The sequence below is a fragment of the Peromyscus leucopus genome, chromosome 1 (assembly GCF_004664715.2).
Source record: "Peromyscus leucopus breed LL Stock chromosome 1, UCI_PerLeu_2.1, whole genome shotgun sequence".
In the NCBI taxonomy this organism is placed as follows: domain Eukaryota; kingdom Metazoa; phylum Chordata; class Mammalia; order Rodentia; family Cricetidae; genus Peromyscus; species Peromyscus leucopus.
Window position 1 is genome coordinate 164,059,021 of NC_051063.1, and position 22,612 is coordinate 164,081,632.

At 52.5% G+C, this 22,612-nt stretch overlaps 1 protein-coding gene across 6 annotated transcripts in view; it reads left to right on the forward strand.

The window, feature by feature from the left end:
• The window catches only part of Ryr1 (ryanodine receptor 1), a 121,632-nt gene that overhangs the window by 89,149 nt on the left and 9,871 nt on the right, over positions 1 to 22,612 (forward strand). For 5 of the 6 annotated variants that reach the window (XM_037199577.1, XM_037199568.1, XM_037199573.1 and 2 more), the window contains 11 exons: positions 2,184 to 2,272; positions 2,365 to 2,493; positions 2,582 to 2,686; positions 4,789 to 4,870; positions 6,704 to 6,891; positions 12,799 to 13,140; positions 16,468 to 17,259; positions 17,961 to 18,028; positions 18,786 to 18,939; positions 19,751 to 19,837; positions 21,144 to 21,395. In XM_037199577.1, the coding sequence (XP_037055472.1) occupies positions 2,184 to 2,272; positions 2,365 to 2,493; positions 2,582 to 2,686; positions 4,789 to 4,870; positions 6,704 to 6,891; positions 12,799 to 13,140; positions 16,468 to 17,259; positions 17,961 to 18,028; positions 18,786 to 18,939; positions 19,751 to 19,837; positions 21,144 to 21,395 (2,288 nt within the window). Of the gene's footprint in view, positions 1 to 2,183; positions 2,273 to 2,364; positions 2,494 to 2,581; positions 2,687 to 3,036; positions 3,064 to 4,639; positions 4,670 to 4,788; positions 4,871 to 6,703; positions 6,892 to 12,798; positions 13,141 to 16,467; positions 17,260 to 17,960; positions 18,029 to 18,785; positions 18,940 to 19,750; positions 19,838 to 21,143; positions 21,396 to 22,612 lie in introns of all 6 variants that reach the window. The other variant, XM_037199566.1, reaches the window with a different exon arrangement.

The following is a 22,612-nucleotide window of genomic DNA, read 5'->3' on the forward strand; positions in this document are numbered from 1 at the left end:
GTGACTGTGTCTGTCTGTGGGACTGTGTGGTGCATGTCTGTATGTGTGTGACTGTGTGACTGTGTCTGTGGGACTGTGTGGTGTGTGTCTGTATGTGTGTGACTGTGTGTCTGTCTGTGGGACTGTGTGGTGCGTGTCTGCATGTGTGTGGCAGTGTGACTGTGTCTGTCTCTGGGACGTCAGGTGTCTTCCTCCGCCTGTCACTGTCTGCCTGATAGTCTTGAAACAGGGTTTCTCACTGGACACCAAGCACCCCTACCCCACCCCCAAACCTCTGTCACAGACTGGCTGGCCAGGGAGCACTTGGGATCTGCTCATCTTCAGATACATACTACATTCAAGGCTAGCCTGAGCTACGTGAGATCCTGTCTCAAAAAAAAAAAAAAAAGCAAAGCCAATAAAACAAAACAAAAGAGGAAGAACAAGGAGAAACAAATGGAGGACTTAATCCCTATTTTAAATATTTGTTCAGAAAACTTTAATTAAAAAAACAATTGGACTTGGAAGAGGTGGAAAGGTGTGTGGGTTGGGGGATGGGAGGAGGGAGGGGAGGGGGATCTGTGGTTGGTATCTAAAATGAACAGAAAATTTCTTTCTTTCTTTCTTTCTTTCTTTTTTGGTTTTTCGAAACAGGGTTTCTCTGTGTAGCTTTGCGCCTTTCCTGGAACTTGCTTTGGAGACCAGGCTGGCCTCGAACTCACAGAGATCCACCTGCCTCTGCCTCCCGAGTGCTGGGACTAAAGGCGTGCACCACCACTGCCCGGTGAAAATTTCTTAATAATAAAAATTGAAAGAAAAAAAAACAGTTGGAAGCTGAGCATGGTGGCTCACATTATTATTTTTTTTTTAAGATTTATTTATGCCAGGCGGTGGTGGCGCACACTTTTAATCCCAGCACTCGGGAGGCAGAGGCAGGCGGATCTCTGTGAGTTCGAGGCCAGCCTGGGCTACCAAGTGAGTTCCAGGAAAGGCGCAAAGCTACACAGAGAAACCCTGTCTCGAAAAACCAAAAAAAAAAAAAAAAAAAAAGATTTATTTATTTATTACGTATGCAATGTTCTGCCTGCATGTATGCCTGCAGGCCAGAAGAGGGCACCAGATCTCATTACAGATGGTTGTGGGTGGCTCACATTTTTAATCCCAGCACTCGGGAGGCAAAGGCAGGTAATTTCTGAGTCCTAGGCCAGCCTGGGCTACAGAGTGAGTTCCAGGACAGCCAAGGCTACACAGAGAAACTTTGTCTCAAACAAAAATTAAATTAAAACAATTGAAGCTGGGTGTGATGGTTACTCAGGTGTAACTTGGTACTTGGGAGACTGAGTGAGGTAAGAGGATTTGAGGCCAGCCTGAGGCACCTCTCTTATGGAAACAAAGAGAGGAGCTGGTTAGATGGCCCAGTGGGTAACAGGGCTTACTGGCAAGCTTGATGACCTGAGCTGGCTCTCGGGCCCATGTACTGGATGGAGAGAGCTGACTTCTGACCCCATTAGCACCTGGCATGTGCAAGCCTTCCCCTTCCCCTCAGGAATAAAGTAATGAAAAACAAATTAGACAGCGTTTCACTCTGCAGCCTCGAATGGCTGGAACGTGCTGTGTACAATAGGTTAGTTTCAAACTCACAGAGACCCACCTCTGTCTCCCCAGTGCTGGGATTATGGTGGTGACCATCTTGCCCATACCTAAATAAATGGGAAAATTTTTGAGCGTGTGTGGGTATCTTGCCTCCAAGTATGTAGGCGTACCATGTGCATGCAGTTCTCGAGGAGACCAGAAGAGGGCGCCAGATCACCCGGGACTGGAGTTAGAGATGCTTGTGAGCCACTGTGTGGATGCTGGGAAATGAAACCAGGGCCTCTGAAAGAGCAGCTAATGCTCTTAACCACTGAGCCATCTCTCCAGACCCACAAATTAATTTTTAAAAATTTACCAAAAACGAAGAAAGGAGAAGGGGGAGGTGAATCCCTACTGCATTTGCTACATGGAGGCCCTCAACAGTGTCTTTAGATAAATATATAAATGATCCTCCATCCCTGTGTGACACACATACTTCAGTCTTGGGAAGTTAATTATACGACATCTGGCACACAGTCAGCACTGAACACGAACATTTCATAAATGAATAGACCCCACTGTCTCCCCAAACACAGGTGCTCACTGACTGAATGGATGTTCCGTTTCCGTAGATTTCCAGAACTACCTACGGACACAGACGGGGAACACGACCACCATCAACATCATCATCTGTACAGTAGACTACCTCCTGCGGCTGCAGGTGAGGAAGGGGGACCAGCCTCGCCGGCCCAGAGCCAGTGGCGGTGGGAGCGCGCACGGCTCCAGCGCTCCCCCTGTCCTTCCGGCCCCCAGGAATCCATCAGTGACTTCTACTGGTACTACTCGGGCAAGGACGTCATTGAGGAGCAGGGAAAGAGGAACTTCTCCAAAGCCATGTCAGTAGCTAAACAAGTGTTCAACAGCCTCACTGAGTACATCCAGGTAGGGCCAGGACTCGAGGACGTGCGGAGGCAGAGCGGCCCCATTCACAGCACCCCTGCTGGGCCTTCATGCCACCGTCTGTCCTCAGGGCCCCTGCACTGGAAACCAGCAGAGTCTGGCGCACAGCCGCCTCTGGGACGCCGTGGTGGGCTTCCTGCACGTGTTTGCCCACATGATGATGAAGCTGGCCCAGGTCTGAGTTCCTCCTCCGTTATCAGCTCTCTGCCTCCAGCCACCCCTATGGTCCCCAAGTGCTCTGGGCATGTTATCCAGACAGCTCCCTCCCCGTGGCCAAAATCCCTTCTGGATTGGTCCTCTGCATGCTTCTTCCTCCACCCCCACCAATCGGCTCGTTTCCCACCTACACGTCCATTTGGATCCCCGCCCCTACTGTCCAGAACTCTCTTCTGACTGGTTGGTATGATTTTTCTCTCTGATGAGGTCACCCCAGATACTGCCAGCTTTGGGCAGGGGGTGGGACCATGCCTCTAGGTCAGGGCCTGGGGCTGAAGGCGTGTTCCTTTTTCACCCTGCCTGCGGCAGATGACTCCCGTGTCGGGTACCCACGATGTAAGGATCCTGTTGGGCCCCTTGCTCCCAGAATACTTGCGCTCTCCTTTTCCCGCCGCCTGGCTCCTCTGCAGCCTCGTGAATGCCTCGCACACGCTCCATCCATTTGTGTGCTCCTGCTTGGTAGACTTAGTCAAGGCTTGTACAGCTGGACAAGTACAATCTCGCATGCACTGCATGAAGCAAGAGCAGGCAACCGCGGAGCCCTAGACACGTCCTCAGCACTACAGACACACTGGTGTAGTACAATGACTGTCCGGCAGGTGGCAGTAAAGCATTCTGTATAATTTCCCACCAACCAGTGTCCTCTGGAAGGAGACCCTCTCCTAATTTGATGACGCCTAACAAAAAGGAGTTGAATTGAGAATTCAGTTTTTCGGTATAGTTAGGCATGTGATGTTGGTGTAATTTTAAAATACTGGTGGAAGTGAACTTCCAAGTACTGTTGTGATAATTCATCAGCCACAGTCCAGGTGCAGGATACAAGGGATATTCAATACAAGGAGATGGGGGCGTGGCTGAGTGGTAGAACCCCTGCCTAGAATCTCCCAGTGAGGGGCTGGGGTGTGGCTCAGTGGTGGAGCACCTGCCTAGAATCCCCCAGTGAGGGGCTGGGGTGTGACTCAGTGGTAGAGCCCCTGCCTAGAATCCCCAGTGAGGGGCTGGAAAAATGGTGCCCAGGCTGCCCTTCACCCCAGTAACAGCTCCAGGCAGTGTGAACCGCATCTTTCCTAAAAGTTCCAAGTAAAAGACTCGAGGTTCTCTGAGGTCTTGGGCCGTGTGCTTGTTATTGAACCAATGGTCTCAGCCAGAGGAAAGAAATTTCTGGTTGGCCACTGATGTATTCCTTCTTAAAGCCAGGATGTGGAGTCAGCACCTGACAGGATTATAGCTCACCACCTCAACTATGGCAGCTAAGATAAGACAGACTCATGGGAAGGCACAAAGCCTAGGCCCGATCAACCTAGAGATATTAGATCCTGGTATGTTGGGAGCCTGGAGTTAGAATTCCAAACTTGGTACCTGTGCAATGTGTTAGGATTAGAATGAGCAGCTCCTAGGACCAGCATGGCGGCAAAGGAGCCTCACAGCTCATGTGTGAGCCCAGCAAAATTACACTCAGTGGGTCACAAATGGCACTTATGTGTGACTGAAAATAATACAGATGTCACAATGGGGGACTTGGACGGAGGTTTCTGTGAGCCCTCTATTGGACAGGGGCTGTACTGTACTGGCTTCTTAGTGCCCCCAAATGGCATATCAAAAAGTGTGTGGCTCCACCCCTCCACCAGCTCTTCCTCGTGAACTTCCCACCTGTCCATCCCAATCAGATCCCACAAGGCCAAGCCCCCACTGACCAGGCACCATGCTGGGATTTCATTCTTCTAAGATCTGAGTCTCTGCCCACACTATCTGTCCCCGTCCATCTGTCTGTCTGTCTGTCTCACTCTGGCCTGAGTGTCTGCTCACCATGGCTCCCAGCTTTCTTGTCTGCAGCACCATGCTCCCACATACTTCCCCCGGGTACCAACCCCACCCCACAGTCTTATCTCTCTGTCCCTCCTCTGCTTCCGAGGAACATGTTTGGACGCGGGTCCCCTCAGAGGTAAGAGGGAGAAAGAAAGGAACTTAAGCCCTGCTGGATAGGTGAGGAAACCCCAAAACCATTGGCAGTAAGATGGTGTTCACAGAGACCACCTCTCATGGCTGCTGTGTGCCCTCTAGGACTCCAGCCAGATAGAGCTGCTGAAGGAGCTGCTGGACCTCCAGAAGGACATGGTGGTGATGTTGTTGTCCCTCCTGGAAGGTAAAGGCCCAGAGGTTCGGGGACGGGGAGGGGCCGGTTCAGAGGTTCAGACAAACCCCTCTGACATGCTAGAGCCAAGGGGATGAGGAGGCTGCTTGACCCAGGTCAGCAAACATTCACCAAGTGCTGTGTATGAGCCAGGCCCTGACTGGATGTTAATTGATTGATTCCACAGAGAAGTTTTAATAAGATGAGTTGCCTGGACACTGTATTTATGAACTTAATATTTATTTATTAGATATACCAATATAAATCATGAATAGTTAATAAATGTATCAGTTAGTTTTTGCTGCATAACAAACATCCACCATATTTAGCAACTTGAAACAATATCTTTTATTTGATAAAAAAAAATAATAATAATTTAAGCCTGGGCTACATGGTGAGTCCAGGTCAGTTTGCCCTAATAGCAAGACCCTATCTCAAAAACAAAAACAAACAAACAAACAAAAAAAATCAAGGGCTGGAAAGATGGGTCAGTGATTAAGGGGACTACCTACTCTTCCAAAGAACCTGGGTTCAATTCCCAGCACCCACAACTGTCTGTAACTCCAGTTCTAGGGGTTCCAGTGCACTCTTCTGGCCTCTGAGGACGCTGTATGTATGGGATATATAAAACATACATGCAGGCAAAACACCATACATAATAATGATGACAATAATAATATAATAATAATAACAACACTGTTTATAGAGGCACATAACTGTCATTCCAGCGAACAGGAGGCTGAGGCAGGAGGATCAAGAGTTCAGCACCTTTCTCACTTACAGAGTTTGAGACCAACCTGGTCTACAACAGCTCAAAAACCACAAAACGAAGCCGGGCGTTGGTGGCGCACGCCTTTAATCCCAGCACTCAGGAGGCAGAGCCAGGCGGATCTCTGTGAGTTCGAGGCCAGCCTGGGCTACCAAGTGAGCTCCAGGAAAGGCGCAAAGCTACACAGAGAAACCCTGTCTCGAAAAACCAAAAAAAAAAAAAAACCACAAAACGAAACACTTCTTACAAATCTCTGCCTCTCTGTCTCTGTCTCTCTCCCCTCTCTCCCGCCCCGGCCCTCTCATTCTTTTATGGGGCTCCTTCGCACCCCACTGTGAGGTATATGGTAAAAATCATTTCATTAAATCCCTGTTGGTGGGCACTTGAGTTCTTTTTCTTCTCCGTGGTGCAGGGCCAGGACCCCAGGGCCTCACGCATGCTGGCCGCATGTATACTTTGCCTCTGAACAGCAGCCTGGGCCTCAGGTGTTCTTACCTTTAGTTTTTGAGAAAACCACTCTGTAGCCCAGGCTAGACAATCATGACAATCCTCCTGCCTCAGCTTCACATGTGCTGCATTATAGGCACGTGCCTCCGTATCCGGCTGCACTAATACAGAGTTTTTAGGTGTGTGAGCTCTGAGGTCACAAGGCTCTGGGTACAAATCCTCCCTTGCTTACTTAGCAGCTGTACAGCTCTTAGTGGGCAAGTTTCTCCGAGTCTTTCTTACCTGTGAAACCATACGGTGATGTCTCCCTTACAAGGTTCCCGTGAGCTTTTACTGGGGCAACTCTTGACACAGCCTCTCTGGCATGGGCCCCCACTGTCAACCATTGCCCCCACTGGTGACCTTTCCAGCCAGTTAGAGGGGTGGACAAATTATCAAGAGAGGATGGCCATGGCACTACCAGAGATCACCAGATGGTCCTCTTCCCAGGGGTGCCGGAGCAGGCTAGGAAGTGCCCACCTACTTGGTGGGTCCTAGGTTGCCGTGGGTGACTTCTGAGCTTGGGAGAGCAAACACAGAGGGTCCAGGTGGATGCTCTGCTGGGCTGCACTGACCCTGGCCTCCTGCAGGGAACGTGGTAAACGGCATGATCGCGCGGCAGATGGTAGACATGCTCGTGGAGTCCTCTTCCAACGTGGAGATGATCCTCAAGTTTTTCGACATGTTTCTGAAACTCAAGGACATCGTGGGCTCTGAGGCCTTCCAGGACTACATCACAGACCCTCGTGGTCTCATCTCCAAGAAGGACTTCCAGAAGGTGGGTGCTGGACACCAGATGAGCCCCGGATCCAGGCGGGGTTGCCAAGTGCCAGCAGTGCCTCCCTGCCTGGCTACCCGGGGTGAGAGGCTTCTTGCTTGGCCTCAGGCTCCTTGTCTGTAACACAGAGATGATCTGAGGGTGGTGGTTTAGTTCTGTGATCTCAGGACATGAGAGGCTGAGGTGGGAAGATCATGAGTTTGAGACCTGTGCTTGAGGATGTCTTTAGGATGAAATATGAGTTCTCACTCCTATGAGAACCATTGTTACTACACAAACCATTATTTATAAACAGCCACAACATTATCATCTCATCTGTCAGCTTTCCATGGCTATAAAAACATACCTAAGACAGTGCTCGAAGAGGAGAACAGATCTTTGTTCCCACAGCAGAAGCTACTTTTCTTTCTGCTCTTTCGTTGGGGAATCCTGAGCAAGAAGAAAGGTTTCTTTGGTTGGCTCATACCTCTGTTCCATGGTCTCTTGACCCCATCACTTTGGACCCATGGCAAGGCAGGCCCAGTGAGGGAACCATGGCAGAATATAACAGCTCACCTCATGGTGGCCAGGAGCAGAGAGAGGAAGAGAAAGGACCAGAGTCCCTAATACATTCCTCAAGGGCGTATCCCACAGACCCACCACCTCCCCATCAGACCCACATCCTAATGTTTACACAACTCCCCAGTGGTCCGAACACCTGGGGATCAGACCTGTAGCCATGAGCTTTGGGGGACACTGGAGGTGGTACTACAGCAGGACATGGTGGCACTCACCTTTGACCCCAGCCCTCGGGAGGCCGAGCCAGGCAGATCTCTGTGAATTGGAGGCCAGCCTGGGCTACAGAGTGAGTTGTCCCTGTGTCTCCTGTCAGCTGAGAATTGTCACAGACGTGTAATCAGAGTCTGTTTGGGAGGGTGTTACCATTTTACCTGAGCTTTTTTCCAGAGCCTTCCATCCACAGACACCCCCACCCCACCCCCCTTTTAGAATTGTCAGCAGTGGCTGGTGAGAGGGACAGGGTGACATTTAAACTTCTAAGCAGTGGCTGGGCAGCGGTGGCGCACGCCTTTAATCCCAACACTCGGGAGGCAGAGCCAGGTGGATCTCTGAGTTTCAGGCCAGCCTGGTCTACAGAGTGAGATCCAGAACAGCCAGGGCTACACAGAGCAACCCTGTCTTGAAAACCCAAAAGTAAATAAATAAATTTCTAAACATTTACAAACACAAAACTTCCCTAATACCAAGCATCCATTCCTTTCCCCAGCCAATCTCTGTATTTTACAATATGCCTTGCAGTTTCTGGTTGAAAAGCCACATTCAGAACCCATTTAAAAGGACTTGTTACTTCTCAGTGTTGGGTCCGGCTCACGCAATAATGGGGGACAGACCACCAAAGTCTATTAAACAGAAGCAAACTTTATCCCAGAAAAATAAAAATAAAATAAAACACTGCGAGGCACAAAAGCTTATCAGCTAGCTGAGACCACAGCCAGTGTTGGAATTCTGGGGCTGTGGCAATGGAGGTGGTTACTGCCCCCCTTCACAGTGTCAGGCATGCTAGGAGTCACGTAGAAACAACCATTAAAAGTTAACTTTGGTCCAGGCAGTTGTCGGCTATAAGGGCAGCGGGGAGTGGGGGGTGGGGGCTGGGGGGTGGGTTAAAAGTTAACCCCTGGCTGTTGACAGAGGAGCTGGCTGTGAAGCAGAGGGCCATTGTTAGCAGTGAACCTGTAGAGCTAGTGATCGCCAGTTCTTATCTCTTAAGCTTATAATTTTATATTGCTATATTCCTGGACCATTCATCAGAAAATGGAGCAAATTTTAAAACTGTTCCGTTTTCAAGATGTCCCATGCGTCTGACAGACTTTGACAGATGTGGATGCATCGGCTTTCCTAGCTGAGTGCATGGCTCACACATGTGACCCAGCACTTGGCATTTAGGACAGAAAAACCAAGAGTTCAAGGTCAGCCTTGACCACAGAGGGAGCCAATCTGGGCTACGCCAGACCCTGTCTTAGAAAGCACAAAAATGAAATAAGAACCAGGTATATCAGATTTTCATTATTATAACAAAATGCCTGAAACAATGAATTTCAAGGAGAAAGGATTTTGGTTTTGTTTCCGGCTCCTGGGTTTGAGTGTTAGATCAAACGGTCCCGTCCCATCGTCTGTGATGTCTGGGAGGCCAGGCTTTCAGGGGGGGACACGTTGCAAAACATGGCATGAACCAGGAAGCAGAAACTAGGCAGGAGGTGTGAGGGTCACCTAATCCCCTTTAAGGCATTCCACCAATGGCCTCAGGCCCTCTCGCTAGCTCCCACCCCCTAAATAACCACATCTTCCCATGGTGCCACTGTGGGATCTTTAACACTAGGACCTTTGGGGAACATACCCAGACCATGGCATTAGATGAGGCCTCTCCGGGGTGTCAGCCACCCCCTTAGTCCTGAGAGCAAGGCAGTGAGCAAAAGAGAGACACCCACTTGAATCTGAGAGGGGAGGGCCTAGTGAAAACCAGCTGAAATAAGCATGGGAATGGGGTGGCCAGGAAAGGCCCTTCTGAAGGAGGGGATACTGATGTTGGGGTTTGAGAAGCACCACATGAAGGTGGAGGGGGTGTGGTGTCCCCTGCGAAAGGACAGCAGGTGTGAAGGCTGGAACACAAGAGCAGCCTGGGAGGAGAGCTGTGTGACTGCCGAGGTGGCCGGAGAAAGGAGGGGACGGAGTCTCGGGAGGGGAGGGGGCAGCTGGCAGGGCCGGTATCTGGGGAGGGGAGGGGGCAGCTGGCAGGCCCGGAGTCTCGGGAGGGGAGGGGGCAGCTGGCAGGGCCGGTATCTGGGGAGGGGAGGGGGCAGCTGGCAGGCCCGGCAGCCCCAGGGGGACTTTGGCACTTCACGTGTGCAGAGTTCAGACCTGAAGCACGTGTTCTCAGAGCCCCTCCCACTCTGTTTAGAGACAGCGTGGCAGGGAGGGGGCTGCTGTGAGGGTGAGAGACAGAAGGCAGGGGTGCAGGGAGGGAGGAGACGCGGATGGGTCCTGGATCTGTCCTGAGAGCAGCTGGCAGCTTTGCAGATGAGGGATCAGATGTGGGTGACAAGAGCAGGCCGGATGACTCAGAGATCTCACTTCAGCACAGCGGGTGGGTGGGAGCCGCTATTCCTGAAATGGGTGAGGCTGGGGGAGGGGAGGTTTTATCTTCTAACGCTCTCTTCTGGATTCACACGTGGGCCTGCATGCCTATAATCCAGCACTCTGGAGGGAGAGGCCGGAGGGATGCCAAGAAGCCAGGGCCAGCCTGGTCTATATAGGAAGTTACAGGTTAGCCAGAGCTACATAGCAAGACAGTCTTTTTTTTTTTTTTCTCTCCCCTTCAGACAGTTTCGCTGTGTGGCCTTGGCTATCCTGGATCTCACTCAGTAGACCAGGCTGGCCTCGAACTCAGATCCACCTGCCCGTGCCTCCCAAGTTTTGGGATTAAAGGTGTGTGCCACCAACCGACTGACAGTCTTTTTTTTTTTCTTTTAAGATTTATTTATTTTGTATACAGTGTTCTGCCTGCATGTGTCCTGGTGGGCCAGAAGAGGGCACCAGATCTCATTACAGATGGTTGTGAGCCACCATGTGGTTGCTGGGAATTGAACTCAGGACCTCTGCAAGAGCAGCCAGTGCTCTTAACATCTGAGCCATCTCTCCAGCTCCCGGTTGACAGTCTTTTTTAATAATAATAATAATAATGATAATAATTAGAAAACAAGTTACTTCTGAGCCTTTCTGTTTGTGAGGTGACATCCACTAAGATGTCAGGGGTCCAATTTGTCAAGATGCTGGAAAGTGGTCAGGGTCCAGACGGGAAGACCTGTGGAAGCTGGAATCCCACTGTCATCTTAAGGAATGTGGGAAGCAAAGGGAGGGTGTAGCTCTCAGCCCCGCCCGCCCGCCCCCAGCCACCTCCAGCCTTTCCAGGTCTGGAAGTGAAGGCAGGTTGACGGTGGCCAGAGAAGATGTCACAAAAGAACGGGTGGGACAGACGGACGATGACCAACAGCATATCGGCAGAGTTGCATCCAAGAGCGAATCAGGAGGGGGGAGGAAAGGATCCCAGGCCCTCATGGGGGGGGGGCAGCTGGTGGATGCACCAGAGTACATGATGAGAAGTTCCTGTGTGACTGGGTCTCTTTGCTCTGTGGTTTTAGAACCTTTCATGATTTGCAAAGCCTGTTACTCATTTAGAAAGCATTTTGCAAAGCTCTTGGCTTTCACCAAGGACAGCCTAGAGCCAGGAAATACCGCTTCTGTTCATACCCCAGAGCTGCATCTCTCTGCATTCTGCAGCCCATCTCTAGGCTGGTCGGGAAACTCATCTCTTAATAGAAAACAGAACACGGAGAACCATTGCGTAGCAAAAGTCAGAAATGCGTCTTGAAACTTTTTTTTTTTTATTTGAACTGTAAAATGCTTTCTTACTGCTGGTGCGGTCAAGGATGTTTGAGAAACTGCCTTTGAAAACTGCTGAAGAGCACGCAGCAAGTGTGGGGTGTAGTCTGTTTGGTGGGGTGCTTGTCTAGCAGGCACGAGGCCATGGGTTTGGTTCCCGGAATTTTATAAACTGAGTATGGTGGTGCATGCTTGTAATCCGAAGGCTGAGGCAGGAGCATTGGGAATTTAAGGCCAGCCTTGGCTATGTAGTGAGTTTCAAGCCAGCCTGGGCTTCATGAGGCCTTGTCTTTTTCTTGTCTTTTTTTTTTTTTTTTTTTTTTTTGGTTTTTTGAGACAGGGTTTCTCTGTGTAGCTTTCCTGGAACTCGCTTTGGAGACAGGGCTGGCCTCGAACTCACAGAGATCCGCCTGCCTCTGCCTCCTGAGTGCTGGGATTAAAGGCGTGCGCCACCACTGCCCAGCGAGGCCTTGTCTTAACAAACAAACAAAATAAGCAGCTGGGCATGGTGGCACATGCCTTTGGTCCCAGCAGAGGCAGGAGGCTATGAGTTCCAGGCTAGCCTGGGCTACAGAGTAGGTTCCAGTCCAGTCAGGGCGACGTAGGAAGACCCTGTCTCAAACAAACAAAAGCAAAATTAATTTCTAATTTAAAAACCCACCTTTAATATTTTTTGATTCGGGTGGGCCTGGATAAAACCCACCTTTATTAACTGGGTGTGGTGGCGCACACCTTCAATCCCAGCACTTGAGGGCAGGGAGCAGAGGCAGGAGGATCTCTTGAGTTTGAGGCCAGCCTGGTTTACAGAGAGAGTTCTAGGACAGCCAGGGCTGCACAGAGAAACCCTGTCTTGAAAAGCCCACAAAACAAAACAAAAACAAACAAAAAACCCCTACCATTATTTTATCAAGAGCAAGGGGCTTATTTATTTCTGTTTGGGGATCCCAGACATGCTCCTCACATCCCGTTTATACAATGCTGGGATCCATTGCGTCTGAGGCAGGCCCCTACCAACTGAGCCTTTGTTTCATTTTGTTTTGTGATGTTTTGTTGTCGTTGTTGTTATGTTAGTTTTTTGACATAGGATCTCACTATGGAAGCCCTGGTTGTTCTGGAACTCTCTATGTTGACCAGGCTGGCCTTGAACTCACAAAGACCGACCTGCCTCTGCCTCCCAGGTACTGGGATTAAAACAGCACCACTCAGCTCCGCTTAGCCACAGCCCTTATAATTGGTTGTTGCTGACACTGAGGCCTTTGAGTTCACACACATGCACACACACACACACACACACACACACACACACACGCACGCACGCGCGCACACACACGCACGCGCACACACGCACACGCACGCGCACACACACACACGCACGCACGCACACACGCGCACACACGCACACACATACACACGTCATCCCTGCTAAGTCCTGGGCTTCTGCGCATCACACTGACCTTCCCTGCCTGCCCACAGGCCATGGACAGCCAGAAGCAGTTCTCTGGTCCAGAGATCCAGTTCCTGCTGTCGTGCTCCGAAGCCGACGAGAACGAAATGATCAACTGTGAAGAGTTTGCCAACCGCTTCCAGGAGCCAGCGCGGGACATCGGCTTCAACGTGGCCGTGCTGCTGACCAACCTGTCAGAGCACGTCCCCCACGACCCGCGCCTGCGCAACTTCCTGGAGCTGGCTGAGAGCATCCTGGAGTACTTCCGGCCTTACCTGGGCCGCATCGAGATCATGGGATCCTCCCGTCGCATAGAGCGGATCTACTTCGAGATCTCAGAGACCAACCGTGCTCAGTGGGAGATGCCCCAGGTCAGTAGACCTGTGCGTGTGCATGAGGCCTTGGTGCCTTGAGTGTTCATACCCTACACAGGGCTGTGCACACCTCAGTGTCTGTACCTCGGGCCCTGCTTGGCTCTGACAAGCTCACACACACACACACACACACACACACACACACACACACACACACACACACACACACATCGTATTATGTTTGAAGACAAGGTTTTATATATCCCAGGCTGGTCTTAAACTCACGTTGTAGCTGAGGGTGGCCCCTGCCTCCATCTCCCCAGTGCTGGGACTACAAGTGTGTGCCTCCGTATCTGGCTTTTGGGGTTCTGGGAATCAAACACAGGGCTTCCTGCATGCTAGGCAGACACTACCAATTGATCTACACTAGTTTTAACCCCACACCCCTCCTCAGAGAGATTCTGTAGTTCCTGCTGTGATCTTGTGCAACCCAAACTTGCCGGCACCCACCTCTGGAATACGCATCCCTTGTTCGTTGCTGCAGCAGCATGGGCGTGCCCTCATGGTCGCTGCAGGACATCATGACTTGCAACTCGCCCTGGGAACTCTGGCGTGATCTGTCATCCTGATGCAGTCACACCTAGGCTTGAATCTGCATGATTGCACACACTTTGCGCACCTGCCGCCTGCACCCCAGTTGGCCCATGCCCACTCCCCCATACGCACTTTGGTGGCTCTGGGGTGCTCTGGCATGCTAGCACGCTCCTCTCTGGTCACCATCCTCTCAAATATGGCCCTCAGAACTATGTCCGGGGCAGCCTGGATCCGTGGAGTCCTATCTCAGCCCGCCCCAGCCCCAGCCCCACACATCCAACCCAGCAATGCTTGAATGTGTCCCACACACTCCCTGAGAGCACACCCACCGCTCCAGCCTGCTGCCAGCCTGCTGGGCTCACTTAGCTCTTTAGTGAGTTCCACTCTTTCTCTCAGTCCCCTGTGTGGCCCTCGCACCTCAGCTCCTCCCTGCCCTGTCGCCCCAGGGGTCTCCCTGCATGCACTTGCACACACTCACGCATCCTTGGCATGCCCCCCAAGCACCTGCACCCTCCTTCACAAGCTCTCACACTCCCCTCCCTCTCTCCTAGCCCATGAGGCTCACACACTCATGGCCTCCCTAACGCCCAGACCCCTCATATCTCGCCTCCGTAGAGACCCAGCTCATGCACACGTGGATCTGCCCCCACAGAGTGGCCCGCCGCGTGCTTTGGGCCCTCTCACACTGACTCCCACACACTCCCCTGGCATAGACTGTGTAAATGCAGACCCTTGCATAATTATCTGTCCTCTCCTCTGCGTGGTCCCACGCGCTTCCTGCACATAGAGCCTAATGCGGTGTGGTCACACCGTGGCTGTGTGGTCACACCCTGGCAGCATCTTCCCAGGGCACCAATGCTCTATTCACACCGGAATCCTCTCTTGGTCCCTGGTGCCCCCTTGGCTCTCCACAAAAACCCTCAGGATCATGCATCACATATTCACATCCCATCAGGCACACGTCCTTGCACCCAGAATATCTGTACGCATGTGTCTGCAGGGAGCCCCCACTCACCATGTCCTCCCCCACGGTGCTCCCCCTCCTCCCCCGCTGTGCTCCCTAATGCGTACTGTCTCTTCCTGTGATCTCCCTGGACACCCTCTCCTCCTGCACACAGCCTCCCGCGCTCCCCAGGAATCCATGCATGTTCATTTGGGCCCCACGGGGCAGTGAACACTACGCACTGGTCAGATGCCAGGCGGGCACTATGTAACCACTCAACACCAGCCAACTCATTAAATCTTCACAGCCATCCTGTAACCGGTCCTTCCACTGGGCCCCATTTATGGAGGGGGAAACTGAGGCCCATGGAGTTAAGTAAAACAGTCACTCAGCTTTTCAATAGTAGAGTTAGGATTTGAACCCCTGCCAGCCTGGCATGGCGGTGAATGCCTGTGATCCCAGCACTTGGGGAGTGAAGGGGTCCGGAGGAGTTCAAGGTCATCCTTAGTGACCCACAGCATTTGAGATTAGCCTGGGACACATGAGACCCTGTCTCAAAACAAACAAAACAGCTAAAAGGTATAGGCTGGGCATGTACAAGCACATGTGTGTAATTCTAGCATGTGAAAGGCTGAGGCAGGAGGATCATATGTACAAAGTAAGCATGTGCTAAATATGGAGACCGTCTCAAAACAAAAACAACAAAATAAGCAAAAGCTAGATTCTGGGGCTAGCTAGATTTTTGAGCTTGTTAAGAGCTCAAACTCTACATTTTATTTATGATCTGTGCCTATCTAGGCCTATGTAAATTCTTGGTTAACTGCCTGGCTTTATTGAGGTAACATGCTTACCTACAAATCACACACACACACACACACACACACACACACACACACACACACACACAGGGGTGGGGAGACTGCAGCCCAGGGCAGCCTAGAACTTGGATGATCCTGCCTCACCTCCCATGCGCTGGGATGAGAAGCATGCAGGACCGTGTTCTGCAATGCTGCTGTTAATAACGTGTAAGCTGTGTGCAGCAGTGTGCCCCTGTAGACCCAGGCTGGCACTCCGGAGGCTGAGTGGAGAAGACTGTTTGAGGCCATGAGTTCAGAGCCAGCCCAGGCAGCATAACAAGACCATGATGCCTTAAATCCTTTAATCCTAGCATTTGGGAGGCAAAGGTAGGTCAGTCTCTATGAGTTGGAGGACAGCCTGGTCTATATAGTGAGTTCCAGGACAACATATAGTAAGATCCTGTCTCCCAAATAATGATGATGATAAAAATAATAATAGTAATAATAATAGCAGTTATGAGTGCTTATTGCTCTTGCAGAGGATCCAGGTTTGGTTCCAGCACCCGCGTTGGCTGGCTCACAGCCCTATGACTTAGGTCTAGGGATCATATGCCTTCTCCCTGAATCCTAGGTCCCCTACACTCACATACACTCAGACACACATAATTTTATTGTTTTTAAAGATTGTTTTATGTGTGAGTGTTTTGCTTGCATCCACCACCTGTATGTGTGTTCCTGAGGGCATTGAAACCCCTGACCTGGAGTTACAGATGGTTGTGAGCCGCCCTGTGGATGCTGAGAGCCAAACCCGGGGTCCTCTGGAAGAGTAGCCAGTGTGCTTAGTGCAGGGCCGTATCTCCAACCCTACACGTAATTTACAACGACAATAATAAAGGAAATTGTGGAACTCTAATCCCAGCAGGAGTATCAGGAGTTCAAGGCCATCCTCAACCTCAAAGGTAGTTGGAGACCTGCCTGGGCTACACGAGTCCGGGTCTCAAAGGGCACCTGCAACAGTGAACCCCGCCATCCGCTCCCCTTTCTCCGCAGGTGAAGGAGTCCAAGCGCCAGTTCATCTTCGACGTGGTGAACGAGGGCGGCGAGTCGGAGAAGATGGAGCTGTTTGTTAGCTTCTGCGAGGACACGATCTTCGAGATGCAGATCGCGGCTCAGATCTCGGAGCCAGAGGGCGAGCCGGAGGAGGACGAGGACGAGGGCGCGGAGGAGGCCGAGGAGGGCGCGGCGGGCCCCGACGGGACCGGGGTGGCGGCGGCGGCGGGCGTGTGGGCTTGGCTGGCGGCGGCGGGGAGCCGGACGCTGCGGGGCCTGAGCTACCGTAGCCTGCGGCGGCGGGTGCGGAGGCTGCGGAGACTGACGGCGCGGGAGGCGGCCACGGCGGTGGCCGCGCTGCTCTGGGCGCTGGTGGCGCGCGCGGGGGGCGCGGGCGCGGGCGCGGCGGCGGGGGCGCTCAGGCTGCTCTGGGGCTCGCTGTTCGGCGGCGGGCTGGTAGACAGCGCCAAGAAGGTGACGGTGACCGAGCTCCTGGCCGGCATGCCGGACCCCACGGGCGACGAGGTGCACGGCCAGCAGCCGAGCGGCCCTGGCAGCGATGCCGAGGGCGAGGGCGAGGGCGAGGGCGAAGGCGATGCGGCCGAAGGCGCGGGAGATGAAGAGGCGGCAGCGGACCAGGCTGGCACGGGAGGCGCCGACGGGGCGGTAGCTGTGGCCGATGGGAGCCCCTTCCGGCCAGAAGGCACTGGTGGTCTCGGGGACATGGGTGACACAACGCCTGTGGAGCCTCCCACGCCAGAGGGCTCGCCCATCCTCAAGAGGAAGCTGGGGGTGAGAGAGGCCTGCGAGGCTCCAGGGCGTGGAGACAGAGGGACAGCCTGGCAGAAACTCTCAGAGAAAGCAGAACCGAAAGGGGAGAAGGTCAAAATGTTGGGGAGAGAAACATATACTCTGGGCTAGAGAGAACCAAAGACCTAGAGACCAGATTAGAGGAATCGGGGAGGGAGGGCCAGACAAAAAAGACCCACGGAGACAGTGCCAACAACGCCAGGAATGACCCTCAGAGAAACTCAGGGCTGTAGGGAGTTAGTCTGTCAGAGAAAGGTTCCCCCAACATCCTCACACCTTGGTGCTATGACAGCTGCCTGTGGTTGTCAAGGTGATGAGAAGCCGTGAGGGACAAGAGCATCCTTTGGGCAAGCATGCTGACAGCCTGTTATTCTAACACTGGGGAGGCTGAGGAAGAAGGACCAGGAGTCCACTACCAGCCACATAGCAAGAGCCCACCACAAACAGACAAAAGGCTCTTTGACTTCAGACTGATTCTACACAGGATTGTGAGCCAGGCATTTTATCTCCCAGAGCCTCGATTTCCCCTCTTAACAATGAGACTCATAATCCCGCTTCCTTGGTGGAGGGGAGCAAGGTTAACACTTTGATTGCTTAGGGAGAAAGAAGTGAGACCAGAGAGTAACAGACTAGAAAGAGGCTGGTGAGGACCAAGCAGGCTCAGACCTGTGCCCTGTCCGCAGGTGGATGGAGAAGAAGAAGAGGAGCCTCCTCCAGAACCAGAGCCGGAGCCAGAACCGGAGAAAGCTGAGTGAGTGTCTCCAAGTGGAAGGAGCCAGACTCTTGCCTCAATCCTTCTGGTCTGAGAGCCTTCTGAAGTCAAGGCCGAAACTGTACCGGTCACCCTCTGCCCTCAGCATCACCCAATCCATATCTGGGGCAGAAGGGAGACTTCAAGAAAGCCAACAGAGATAGGATGCTCTTTCAGCTCTAGATCTTTGTGCTCGTGGCTCCTTCTGTCTGGAACACCACCCCACCCCACCCCACCCCATCCCCCCGCCGCCATGCTCCACATGTGAAGTTATTTTGATGGAGTATTTTTATCCCATCTAATCGAGGCAGAAGAGTCAAAAGTTGAAGGCCTGCCTGGGCCACAGCAAGTTCAAGACCATCCTAAGTAACTTATTGAGACCGTTGTCTCAAAATAACAAATAAAAACAGATGCATCTCAGGCAGAGCATTTACCCAGCATGCTCAGGGCCCAGCTCTAATCTCCACTACTGTTAACCAGTAGTTTTGGTTGCTTTGGTTGGATTTGCTTTCTTTTCCCATGCTAGGGACAGAACCCAGGGCCTTTGCGTACACTAGGCAAGTGCTCTACGTTGAGCCCACCCCACCCCACTACTCAGCTGTTTTACTGGAGTTTATGAGGGTAGGGCCTATGTTGTCTCATCATTGTGAGCCCCCAGCACCGTCCTACCTGGCCTGGCATGGAATGGCCCCCAAATGAATGACTTTGAATGAGTGAATTGCCCAAGTACCCACCGATCCCTTTCTGTGTCCCACAGCACTGAGAATGGAGAGAAGGAAGAAGTCCCCGAGCCTCCTCCAGAACCCCCCAAGAAGACACCCCCTCCACCCACTCCAAAGAAGGAGGAAGCCGGAGGTGCAGGCCTGGAGGAATTCTGGGGGGAACTGGAAGTACAGAGGGTGAAATTCTTGGTGAGGACCAGCAGGGGTACACTTTACCCACAGGGGTAAAGCTTTCTCTTCTTGGGGGACCCCCATCCCTCCAAGCTCATCTCAGAGAGGGCAGAGCTGTCTCCTGACACAGCTGGGGGGTCTGGACCCCCACAGGTCCTGGGCAAGACCCATCTCACCGGTCTCAGAAGGAGGGAGGTGTCTGGGAGACAGGGTGCTGTGTCATATCATCATCATCATCCCCCCTCCCGTCAAGCCAGTCCTGACTTGAGTTGGGGGCGGGGCAAACATGCTGAGTGGAAGGTGGTTCCCTGAGGAATTGTGAGAAGAGGAAGGAGAGGAGAAGTGGGGAGAGAGAGATGGCGTGATGCAGAAGCCACCTTCTGTTTCCGGTCATGCAGACGGTGAAGCAGTGGGTGGGGGGGGATATGGACTCCAGTGTACCCGGATTCAAATCCAGGTGTGGGGCCGGGATGTGGCGCAGTGGCAGAGAGCTTGCTCATGGGAGCTCTAAGTTCCTTCTCCCAGATGGTAGGTTTGCAGCTCCTTGGGTATCTGACCTTGAGAAAGACAGCACCTCCCCGGCCTCAGTCTCTCCCTTTGTAAAGGCCGGCACAGCAAAGGCACATCCGTAAAGCTCTGGGGAGAGACAAACAAGGGCTTGCATGGAACGCTCTCGCCAAAGCCCTGGTGCCCAGCGAGCTCGCACTCCGTGAGAAGGAGGCTGTGGGAGCAGCGGTGTCAGGCTCCGGCTCTCTGGCCGCGGGTGAACAGCGAGATGTGGTCAGGGATGCGGCCGCACTGTGCACTCTCTTCCTCTCTCTCTTTCTAGAACTACTTATCGAGGAACTTCTACACGCTGCGGTTCCTGGCCCTCTTCTTGGCATTTGCCATCAACTTCATCTTGCTGTTTTATAAGGTGTCTGTCCTGTGGCCACGGGCCCGGGGGAGGGTCCAATAGATCCTCACCCAGCTGTGAGGTGGGAGGCTCAACGTACCACAGGGGCCCAGGGCCCTTGAAGGAAGGGATGAGATTCCAGACTGAGCCTTCCTAGGGGCGTTCCGACTGGACAGTCTGGTCTGGGCACCCTGTGGGTCTGAGTAGGGGTGGCTGGGCCCATATGGGACAGATGTCTGCATGCATTCAGGAAGCTGTACAAGACACAGAACTGCTTTCCCAGCCAGCTTGGGCACCTGCCAGGAAGTACCAGGTGTGAGGGTCCCCTCTGCAGCACCCATAGGCCTGTCGAGGCTGCTTCCCTTTCAGGCCAGCTAAGGACAGCTGTGTGTGTGGAGAAGAAAGTGGACAGCTGACAGAACGGGCGGGGGGGGGGGGGGGGGAGGACAGACGGACGGACTAGGAACCAGGCCTCCTGATGCTAGAGGGGGCTTCGTGTCCTTGCCAGGGGGCTACATGACAACACACAGGTGTGCTAGAGACGGGTGATGGTGAGAAAATGCTTAACTTCTCCATGCCTCAGTCTCCTCATCCTCAAAATGGGGTTGAAACCACATTTATACCTGAGACTTGTGAAACTTAAAAGAGGGAACCAGGGTCAGGCTTGGTGGTGCATGCCTTTAATTCCAATGCTTGGAAAGCAGAGGCAGATGGGTTTCTGTAAGTTCTAGGCCAACCAGGCCTGCATAGTGAGACTTTATCTCAAAAAAATGAGACCAATACAGGAGGATCAAGAGTTCAAGGTCATTCTTGGCTATACAGAGAGTGTGAGGGCAGTCTGGGGTACATGAGACCCAGACTCAAACAAATAAATGTAAAGTACAGCAGTCTATGCATCTAGAGAGTTCTATAATAAGCCTAGTGTGATGGCACATATCCATAATCTCAGTACTTGGGAAGCTGACACAGATGATCACTAGTTTGAGGCCATCCTGGGCTACATAGACAATCCCAGGCAAGCTTATGCTATCAAGGTACTATGTCAAAAAAGAAAGTGTTGATGGGAGTGTGGTGCACGTCTTTAATCCCAGCACTCAAGAAGCAGAGACAGGTGGATCGCTCTGAGTTTGAAGCTAGCCTGGTCTACATAGTGACTTCCAGGCTAGCCAGAGCTACACAGTGAGACCCTGTCTCAAAAGAGAGAATCAGGGAGGGAGAGGAAACAAAACAAAACATCGTACAAATGTTGGCTAAGGGTTGTGAGTTTGGGCATAACAGGCCAGGTGCCACCAGAGTCCCCTCTGATCTACCTTTGACCCCACTTCAGGTCTCAGACTCTCCACCAGGGGAGGATGACGTAGAAGGCTCCGGAGCCGGGGACATGTCAGGGGCAGGGTCTGGTGGTGGCTCCGGCTGGGGCTCCGGGGCCAGCGAGGAGGTGGAAGGTGACGAAGATGAGAACATGGTGTACTACTTCCTGGAGGAGAGCACGGGTTACATGGAGCCCGCCCTGCGGTGCCTGAGCCTGCTGCATACTCTGGTGGCCTTTCTCTGCATCATCGGCTACAACTGTCTCAAGGTGAGACAGGCCCTGGGACTGTGGTCCGGGCAGGGACTATGGAGGATGCTAGAGTGCTTGCGGAGAGAGGACCTAGGACAGTGGTCGGTTCCAGAGGCTTTAGGATGGGTAAAGACAGCCAGCCAATGCAAGACTGGGGTCTGCAGCAAGGATGCTTGGAAATGGGAGCTAATGCAGACCACAGCTGGCATGCTACGCCCTGGATTATCTGTGCCATGCATATGTGCCTGTGTTCCTTCCCCACCGAGGGGCAAATTTATCACGGAGAGTATCATTTCCTGCCTGTCAATCATTTGAATTAAGATCTCTGTGAAGAGGGGAGCCAGAGAGACAGCGCAACTGTTAAGAGCACATGCTGCTCTTGCAGAGGGCCAGGGTTTGGTTCCCAGCACCCATGGAGAGTGGCTCGCAAATGGCTGTGACTCCAGCTGCAGGAGTCTGATGTACTGACCTCTGTGGTCACCTACATACACATAATAGCATGCACCCACACAGATGCGTACATACACACTTAAAAGATTTCTGTGAAGTCAGGCCCAGACCAGTGCATGCTTATAATACCAGGGAGGCAGGATGATATCAAATTCTGGGCCAGCCTGAGCTGCATAGGGAGATCCTGTCTCTAAAATAAGTGGGGTATGGGGACACAAGCCCTCTCCACTAGCCAAGTAGCTTTTGACATCTGATGATTGCTGGGGAGGGAAGAGACCATTTTCTTCAGGAGTGTGGGCTGGGGTAGGTTGCCCATGCTCCTGTGGAGGGGCCCACACCCACGAGTATATGGAAAACACTAATCGGACTCATGGGTTATATTTTAAAAAATAAAACAAAGAAGACAAGGCCTGGCACACACCTTTAGTCCCAGCAGCACTCAAGAGGCCGAGCCAGTCAGATCTCTGTAAGTTCCAGGCCAGCCTGGTCCAAATGAAAGGGAGGAAAGAAGGAAGGAAGGGAGGGAGGGACGGAGGGATGGAGGGAAGACAGATAGACCAATCTGTCACCTAGGGTGTCTCTGGTCTCAGATGTGACCAAAGAGTGGATTCTCATGTCAGATACGCCCAAGGTTTGTCATGCCCCCCAAGGCATGTCTCAAGCCACGTCTCATGGGTTCCATGCGTCTGGAAGTTTGTGTAAATCTTGTCAGTTTTGCTGAATGAACAGAGCTCTTTGGTTCAGAGTTCTTGTGCGTGCTCTGCCTTCTGCTGGCCCCTCCTCCC